This window comes from Corvus hawaiiensis, chromosome 20, assembly GCF_020740725.1.
Source record: "Corvus hawaiiensis isolate bCorHaw1 chromosome 20, bCorHaw1.pri.cur, whole genome shotgun sequence".
Lineage (NCBI taxonomy): Eukaryota > Metazoa > Chordata > Aves > Passeriformes > Corvidae > Corvus > Corvus hawaiiensis.
Window position 1 is genome coordinate 2,642,108 of NC_063232.1, and position 8,482 is coordinate 2,650,589.

Genomic DNA, 8,482 nt, shown 5'->3' on the forward strand with positions numbered 1-8,482 from the left:
CCCCCGCCGCACCCTCTCCCACCCCCTCGGCCCCGGCGATGGCGGCGGGCGGCGGGCGGGAGGCGCCGGGCGCCCCATGAGGTACCGGGCAGGGGGCGGGAAAGGGGCCGCCCCCCGCGCCCCCTCACAGCGCAGGGCGGGAAGGGGGACACGGGGAGGCGGCTGCGGGATCATCCTTTCCTTCCCTGTGCGGGGGTCCCGGCGGTACAAACCCAGCCGAGGGGTTCCCGGTGCAAACCCTCCTGGGAAGTTCCTGGCGTTTCAAAGCCTCCCGGGGGTCCCGGCGAGGTGCGGGAGCAGCTCCCGGAGCGCGGGGGAAGCAACGGCCCCGGGAGAGACAGGGAATGTTCGAAGGGCCTTTACCAAGCGCCTTATTTTAGCTGATTTTAGCTTATTTTTTGTGTGGGGGGAGAACAAAATCTGGGTGCGTGCGGGAGTCTTCTCTGAAATCCCATTTAATAACTCGGTGATTTGAAAGTTTGCTCGGCGCCGTGCCAGGGGCGGCTGCGATCCTCCAGCTCCGGCTTTTTAAACACCAAGCTGTCAGTTCTTGCAGAACCCGGCCTCAAAACACCAACTGCAGTGCAAATGAGGTGGTTTTTTATTTCTTCCTCTTAAAACATCGCTCAGTAACACTGTTTACACAGTCAATACCATCTCCAGTTCATTGGCTTTATTCATGTGCAAAAAAAATATGAGGATTTTGGCTGGTTTGAAGTATGATGTCATCTTTGGACAACAAAAAAATAGTAGTAGGAGCAGCATTTGTAAATAGTACTAAGTTCTCATATCCATATGTTTAAATGGTTTTACTCTTGAATATTATCTTCATTTTAAAGGCTAAAAAATTTGAGGTTTGTGCAAACGCATCAAGAACTGTGCAAAACCAATTTTGCTTTAACCTTTTTGTATCCCCAGTGAAACTAGCTGTGAAAAAACCCCCAACAAAACATGTCAAAGAGGAATCTGTAAGAGTTTGAACAATAGGGAAAGGATTGTAACAAAATTCTCAGTGTTTCAATATTACTCCATAGTGACAAGTATTGGTGCCAAATCCAGCTTCAAGGCATTCTCCAAAATCGTTACTCTGATGTCACACCAGTCCAGAGAAGTTGATTTAACCCTATTTGATCAAAGACTGACACAGAAGTGAAAAACTGCCCAGAAGACATCCAAAAGATGCCAAAGGAAAGATAAAATCAGACCTCATTTGGCTGCATTTCATTTTTCACTCTTAAATGCTTCTTAGAAAATGGCCTAACCTGGTTCTGCTCCCTTCCCCAGACAGGATAATCTCATTAATCTCATAATGGCCCTCAGTTTTGAGCATGCACTGGCTTTTGACTGGACGTGTCTGAACCAGTGCTCATCAATTAATGGATGCATGGAAATGTGCTCCTTGCTTCCTTCCCATCAGTGTTTGCTCCTTTTCTGGCCCACTGCTGTTTCTATCTTTGTGAAATTATGCAGCACTTCCAAGATCTCTCCCATACAAGCCAGTGCTGGTCTCCTGTGCAGCAGCTTTTGATGTTCTGATTTGCACTTTTAGCTGTTCCTAAGGCAGCCAGGTTACTACAGGCTGGGATAGAGGAAAAGAAATCATTTTAATATGGGACACAGGAGGTTGTCCTGTGGAGACAGGATGTGAAACTCAGGCAGTATCTCGGAGCATCTTAACCTTTGTGCAATCACTCAGTACAACCTGTTAGATTATTTTTATTTTCCTGAACTATTTCTCTCTTTCTTCAACTGTTCCTTTTGATATCCTGCTCTAGGAGACACAAATTAGAAAAAACTCCAGGAGAAGACCCCACCATGCAACCCAACTGTGCTCATCTCCACAGCATCCAGGGAAGCGCTGATGACTCTTCCTCCTCGCCGAGGCTGTCGGGAGAGGGCTCCTGCCACTCCAGCACAGGGGACGTGCGCATCCAGCTGAGCTCCAGCGCGGGGGAATCCAGGGAAAACGCGACCTCCCGGGCCTCCAGGCAGGGCTCCCAGAGCCGCTCCCACGGGCACGCCCATGGGGAAGCAGGAGGGCCCGAGGATGCCGCTCCAGACCCGGAGGAGCAGGGCAGCAGCTCCCTGTCGGAGCTGCGGTATCTCCTGCAGTGGCTGCACAAGAGCCTGCCCTATCTCCTGATCCTGTGTGTCAAACTGCTCATGCAGCACATAACTGGTAGAGTATAACAAAATCAGCTCTGAGGGAACAGACCCTCCTCCCCCCCACCAAGAAATATACTAATAACCATGCCTGAAATGTAATTCAATTTATTTTTAGATTTATTTTTATTTGCTTTATTCATCAGAGAGATTTACTAAACTACATTTCACTGGCTTCTGTTTCCTTTGCTGGCATATGTACAATGTGCTTAATTATCCTGGCTTGAGAGTCTGAGCTATTAATTCTAATTACAAAGACATATTAGAAGTGGCTGCTTTTTAACCCAGTTCAGTGATTTTTTTTTCCTTTTCATGTTTATAACTGATGCTATTTTCCTAATAGGCATTTCTCTTGGAATTGGGCTGCTAACAACTTACGCGTATGCAAACAAAAGCATAGTAAATCAGGTTTTTCTGAGAGTAAGTATCACCCCATGCAACAAAATTCTTTAAGTTTCCCAAGACTTAAACAAATTAATCCATTTTTGAAAGAAATGTGAATGGAGATAGTGTTTTATTTACTTAATAATATTAGGTATCGAGATGGAAGTACAGTCTTAATGCTTCTGTACAGGGGAGCTTCTCAGATAACAAGGTTTGCAAAATTCAAGAGGGTGATTTTTTTCCCCTCTGACTACTGAAATCACTTTTTCCTAAGTTATGGATTAACTTCTTAACTGTATTTGTGGAATGGAATAGCAGTTGACAGTTTAAATTTTCAGCTCTGTGTTCACTGCCTAAGGGAAGCCTGTTGTTTTTTCAGAGTGGGGTGGGTTTTGGTTGTCTTCAGAAAAAACCTTGGAATTGGTAGGTTGAAAATCCTGAAATTACTGCTTTTCCATGGAGTTCTCCTATTTTATGGGGTCTAAACCCACTAAGATAAAGTCCTCTGGTAGTAATTGCTCAGTTGCAACACACTTGGTGTTTGGGGATGTATTTCAGCACGGATTCTGAGGCAGGGACTGCAGATGTGTCTTTACCTTGCAGGAACGGTGCTCCAAGTTGCAATGCACTTGGTTACTACTTTACCTAAGTGGATCATCTCTCCTCTTGTATTACACCTTCCACTCTCAGTCCTTGTATCACAGGTAAGTAGAGAAACAGCTTGACCCCACCATAAATTACTCAGACGTGAACTGGGGACACTTCATCTGCCGTTTTTCTTTAATTGTGGCATTGGTTTCTCTTTCACTTTAATCTCCATTCCTCCTCTTCTGCCAAACTCAACAGGTGCTGTCCTTAGAAAAAGTGTGTTGGAATTTCCTAGACTCCATACTCGACTTAATGGCACTACTGTACCACAGAGAACATTCCTGGGTTTGATTCCCAGCTCTGACCCTTGGGAATACCAAACGTGGCATCCTGGGGCTCTGTGGAGTTTGACTCTAATTGATTTTCCCCCCCTTGACCATTCTGTAGCTGCAGCCTTGGCTGGAAATCAAAGGCTAAGTGCCAAACTGAGACAGCAAACTGAGCTCTGGAGGATGGAGGCTGTGGTGGAGATACAGCAAAGGTTCCAAGATGGAAAAGTTGTCAGAGATCCTCAATGATCCATTTACAGTTCATTTTCTTAGCAAATGTTTTCCTTTTGTGTAAACCAGGTTTCCTTTTTTAATTAAACATGCTGTGATAAGCTCAGGTTACAGTTTCCTCTAAAGAGGGTGCTCCAGTAACTTCTGATACTTCTTTTTGTAGCTTAATCTTCTTAAGCCCCACTGTGGATTTTACGAACTTCTGGGAGGTGCTTTGGATTGTGGGAGTCACAGACTTTATTCTGAAATTCCTCTTCATGGGCTTGAAGTGCTTTATTCTCCTGGTGCCTTCTTTTATCATGTCCTTTAAATCCAAGGTAAGGAAACCAGCTATAGTTTTGCTTCCTTGTGAAGATTCTCTTACAGTAAAAGTAACTAATTATTAAATTCTACCCAGAGAAAAATCTTTAATTAAATGTCTGTATATAATCCACCACTTCACCATGGGCAAGAAAACCCTGTGGATTTCATGTTCTTCTCTGCTTGGTGCTAAAAAAGGTTTTCAGTCTGATCTGAAACAATTGCTTGTATTATATCATTGGATAAATGGATTTATTTCTGTCTCCAAGTTGGGGGTTGAAGAAACCTTTTATTTTCTGCTCTGTAGGAATGTGTACACGGGCAGTTGGCCTGGAGCAGCTGGAGCACAGCAAATTTTGTACATGCTCAACAAGAACTGTGAAGATTTTAAGATCTGCATATGCAAACAGCTGTTTTATTCTGTCTCTTCAAAAATAATCCTGAATTTTCTTTGTTGTTAATAAACTTAGGCAATATTTGTGTCAGATGAAGGAATTTGATTCATAGCTTAACTTCTCAAATCAGTGAGGTTTAATAATTTTCTCAGAAGCTTACACTCACTGGTGGTTTATTTATCTGCTTCCCGAGGTGAGGCAGGCAAAACCAATTACATTTTATCTTAAAACTGCAACTACTAGTGCTGGTTCAGAAAAAATAAATTAACAAGTACACTTTGATGTGGTAGCATTTGAACAGAATGTTTTGAGACGTTTTTATCTCTTATAATGTACCAGAACAAGTTCTTCTCAGGTACAACTGGCTTCTCTAAATACTGATTTATAATCAAGATCTCTATTTTTTTTTACAGCTAGTGATGTAACATGCAAAAAAAGTTATTGAAAATTCCATTACACCAACTGTGGCTAAAATAAAGAAGGAAATCTAGTCAATAGTGGCAGATTGTGGCATTATCCAGAGTACAATATAGAAAGAGTTACAAATACAGTTTTTCTTAAAACTTTTGTTTCCTTAAAAGCTAAGCTAAATACTTATGATTATACATGTACACACACAGTGTTCTGTGCAGGACACTTGTGTTTTGTTATTCACTAATTCTAGGGTGTTGTTGAACTCTGGTTCAATCCAGCTCCCCTATGCTTCTCTCCTGCCCCCCAGTTTTTATATCACCCCATCCTTAAAGGAGTTTACTGTCACAAGGGTAAGGGTTTTTTTAGGCATGAAACAATGTTTACAGGAAAAGAGTTTGTAATTTATGCTTATTAATAAAAGAATGGGCCTTACTCTCATTTTTTAACCCTGAGTGCAGGACACAACTCTGGCTCATGACAAACTGATCTATGTGACCAAATTTGTGTTATTCTCCTTTTACATTTAACTTTACCTTTTTTAATGCTTATGAAATTAAGTCTGACAGCCTTGTTAAGCAGGTAGGCATCTGCCAAGCCATCCCAATTCAGCCTATTAATTGATTTTCTGCAGCTCAGCAATGAATTCTGTTACTGTTACTTGGACACTTGTGGTGAAACTCATCCTCTGATCTTTTTTTTTGTGCTTCACATTTGTTTCATTACGAGAAGCAGCTACTCAAAAGAATAACAATGCATCTTTTCTGTGTATTTTGCAAATCCTTTGTGTTTTAAATCTTGAGCTATTCCTTTGCATGTCTTGCCTAGGGCTACTGGTACATGCTGTTAGAAGAACTCTGCCAGTATTACCGTATGTTTGTCCCCATACCAGTTTGGTTCCGTTATCTCATTGCCTATGGGGAGCTGGACACTGCACTGGGATGGACCCTTGGGATTCTGCTGGGCCTTCTCTACCTCATCCTCAAGGTATGGAAGCTTCATACTCTTCTCAAACTTCACAGAAACTTCTGAAGTGATTGTTCTGCAGGAATAATCACTGGAGGGTTACAGACACAACACATTTCTGAAAGTTCCCCTCTGAATTCACTGGCAACTTGGTGCTTCAGTTTTACTGATGCAGCCTTCCAGGAAAACTGCCTCAGGACTCAAAATCATCTTTTTCTGGCCATGGATTGGGATTGCAAAGCAAAGGACACTGCTACCATAGGTCTGCTTACATCAGACACTGATCAGACCATCAGCAGATACTGAGGAAAAGAACTTGGAAAAATAAAGATAGAATTACCAGCTAAAAGAATCACCATTTACCAGGAAATGAAATCCTCTCTGCTGGAGTATCCTGTGTGATGCTAAGCAAGTTCAATGTGTTCATACTGGCTCTCTGCTTCTCCAAAGAGCTCATCTGCCCCATATATAAACAGACTTGGGAAAAGTTTGGCTTTGAACACGACCAAAACATCACCATGCTCTGGTACCTTAATTACAGGACTCAAGACCACTGCAAATATGATATTAATGCTGATACATTTGCACTCCAGTGCTTCATTTCAGAACCTCAACACTTTCAAAAACCAGACACCCACTAGGAAGAACTTCAGCCTAAATTCTTAGTTTGGTTACCTATCAAACATTTAAAATAGGGTCAGTCTGAACTATAGCTGTGCTTATGTTCCTTCCAACTTCCAACCAGCAATGAGACCTCCAGTGCTGGAATCAAAACCTTGGAAGCTTTTTAGTTCACAGTGAAAAAAATACTGCATAAGTTTTCTTTTCCATTTCAGCTTTTGAACTTTTTTGGACAATGGAGAAACTTCAGGCAGGTCCTACGGATATTTTTTACACGCCCAGTGAGTACTGAATTCTCTTACGACAAAATCATAACCCCAATTTAAGTGAAAATCCTTCTAGAAATTCCTCATTCCTATTCCTTCGCATTGTTCTAGCAATAAACAAATGCATTTTTAAATTAAACCCTGTATACTCATTCTCCCATTTCAGAGTCTGAATATCTTGACTGCATGAAAATGTTGTCACCTGAACAACAACAAAATCACCCACCAAAAAAAAAAAATCTATTCTGCACATCCCTTCAGATAAAAGGATGTGAAATAATCCTTTTTGTCCTGCTTCTACTTTAAAAATTAGCAATGTTTCCTTGGACTAGGGATTTAAGCTTCCCTGACACAGCAGCCCTTATTCCAAATTCCTTTCGGACTTGGTATTTGGGTTTGGCTTTTTCATCCCCCTCAAAATTAATATTTGCTGAAAATCCTTTGTTTGACAGCACTATGGGGTGCCAGCCAGCAAGAGACAGTGCTCTGAATCTGATGATATTTGTTCCATTTGCCAAGCTGAATTTCAGAAGCCTATTCTGCTGATCTGTCAGGTAATACACATAATCCCAAATATTTTTTGTGAAAATTAAAGAGTATTTTAAACAACTGGTAAACAAAATGGCATAAAATTAGATGAGTGTATGATGATTTTTAGAAATTACACTGTACAAATAATATACAACCTTATAAATGGAAGAGCTTAGAAGCTCTAAGCTGTCATTCTTTTCATTACAGCACACATTTTGTGAAGAATGCATCTCTTTATGGTTTAATAGAGAAAAAACCTGTCCACTCTGCAGAACTGTTATTTCAGACCATGTTAACAAGTGGAAGGATGGAGCCACATCTATGCATCTACAGATTTTCTAAAGCTTATCAAACAACTTTGTTCGTACTAAGGTTTTTCAGTTTACTGCAGATTAAATTGTAGGTGGCACAAGGAAGGAGTTTCCAAATTCATGCTTCTCTGAAATGTTCCAGGATTTTAAACAGTGCAGAAAATGGTAACTTCACCTTTTTTAAGTAGAGAAAACTTAAGTTTTCAGAATGAATGTTGAAAAGCCAGCATTGCTTCTCTTGTGATTCTCATAGGAAACAGTCAAATCCTTGAAACGTGCTGCATTATTTCTTAATTCAACATTTTATTTTAAAGTTTAATAGGGTTCCAGACTGTACTAAACTGCATTTATCCTTCTAACACAACTCAACCCAGAAGGTCAACCTACTGATTTTCTTACAATTGTGAGCAAATTTTATACTCTGGACTACAGTGAGAATTAGAGCTGCTTGTCACTCTTGGCATTAAAGATCTTTAATGCCTACCCAGTAAATGAGAGAAATGAGCTTATTAGTGCACCTGGAACAGCATCTGTTTGTCCCTGCATCTGTAGATAAGCACAAGAATAAGGCATTTCCCCTTTAGGTTCTTGTGGGCTTCTAATGGATCCTTGGCTTAATCTTTTGGCTTTAAACCAACCACTGATGTTAGTTTTTCACTTAGCATTTTATAAAGCTGGTATTTTAAAAAGAAATCTTTAATACTATATTTTTGTCATAACAGAAACCAGATTTTCTTACAGGGGAGAATCTATTTTATACTCTATTTGCAATTTGTAGTTTGCATAAAAATCAGAGAGAATAAATGCATTTGAATCTATTTGTTTGATGCATGTTGAATAAAGAAAGACTTCTTATTGTTTTGGTATTAAGTCATACGTAAGCACGTAACAACTGCTCACTGCCAGGTATATTTTTCTTGTTAAAGAAAACAAAACCCCTTTAAATTATGCAATTTATTCATGATCAGTTTTTATGTAATTTCTAG

The 8,482-nt window shown here is 40.6% G+C and overlaps 1 protein-coding gene across 2 annotated transcripts; it reads left to right on the plus strand.

Annotated features, from left to right (window-relative positions):
* Positions 1–8: 8 nt before the first annotated feature.
* RNFT1 (ring finger protein, transmembrane 1) lies at positions 9–8,370 on the plus strand. 2 transcript variants are annotated; one of them, XM_048324316.1, is made up of 9 exons: positions 9–81; positions 1,776–2,179; positions 2,507–2,583; positions 3,151–3,251; positions 3,859–4,012; positions 5,630–5,788; positions 6,604–6,669; positions 7,107–7,208; positions 7,393–8,370. In XM_048324316.1, exons 1-9 carry the CDS (start codon positions 77–79, stop codon positions 7,525–7,527), a joined length of 1,203 nt encoding a protein of 400 aa, XP_048180273.1. In that variant the 5' UTR covers positions 9–76; the 3' UTR covers positions 7,528–8,370. The 2 variants fall into 2 exon arrangements, with proteins under 2 accessions (XP_048180273.1, XP_048180274.1); XM_048324317.1 differs by lacking the exon at positions 9–81 and adding an exon at positions 492–593.
* The last annotated feature ends 112 nt before the right edge of the window (positions 8,371–8,482 follow it).

Bases quoted from the DNA above. Each gene is read 5' to 3' on its own strand.
- RNFT1 (XM_048324316.1), top strand. The intron at 3,252-3,858 runs GTAAGTAGAGAA...TTCTTTTTGTAG, and splicing joins TCTCAGTCCTTGTATCACAG to CTTAATCTTCTTAAGCCCCA. The intron at 4,013-5,629 runs GTAAGGAAACCA...TGTCTTGCCTAG, and splicing joins TCATGTCCTTTAAATCCAAG to GGCTACTGGTACATGCTGTT.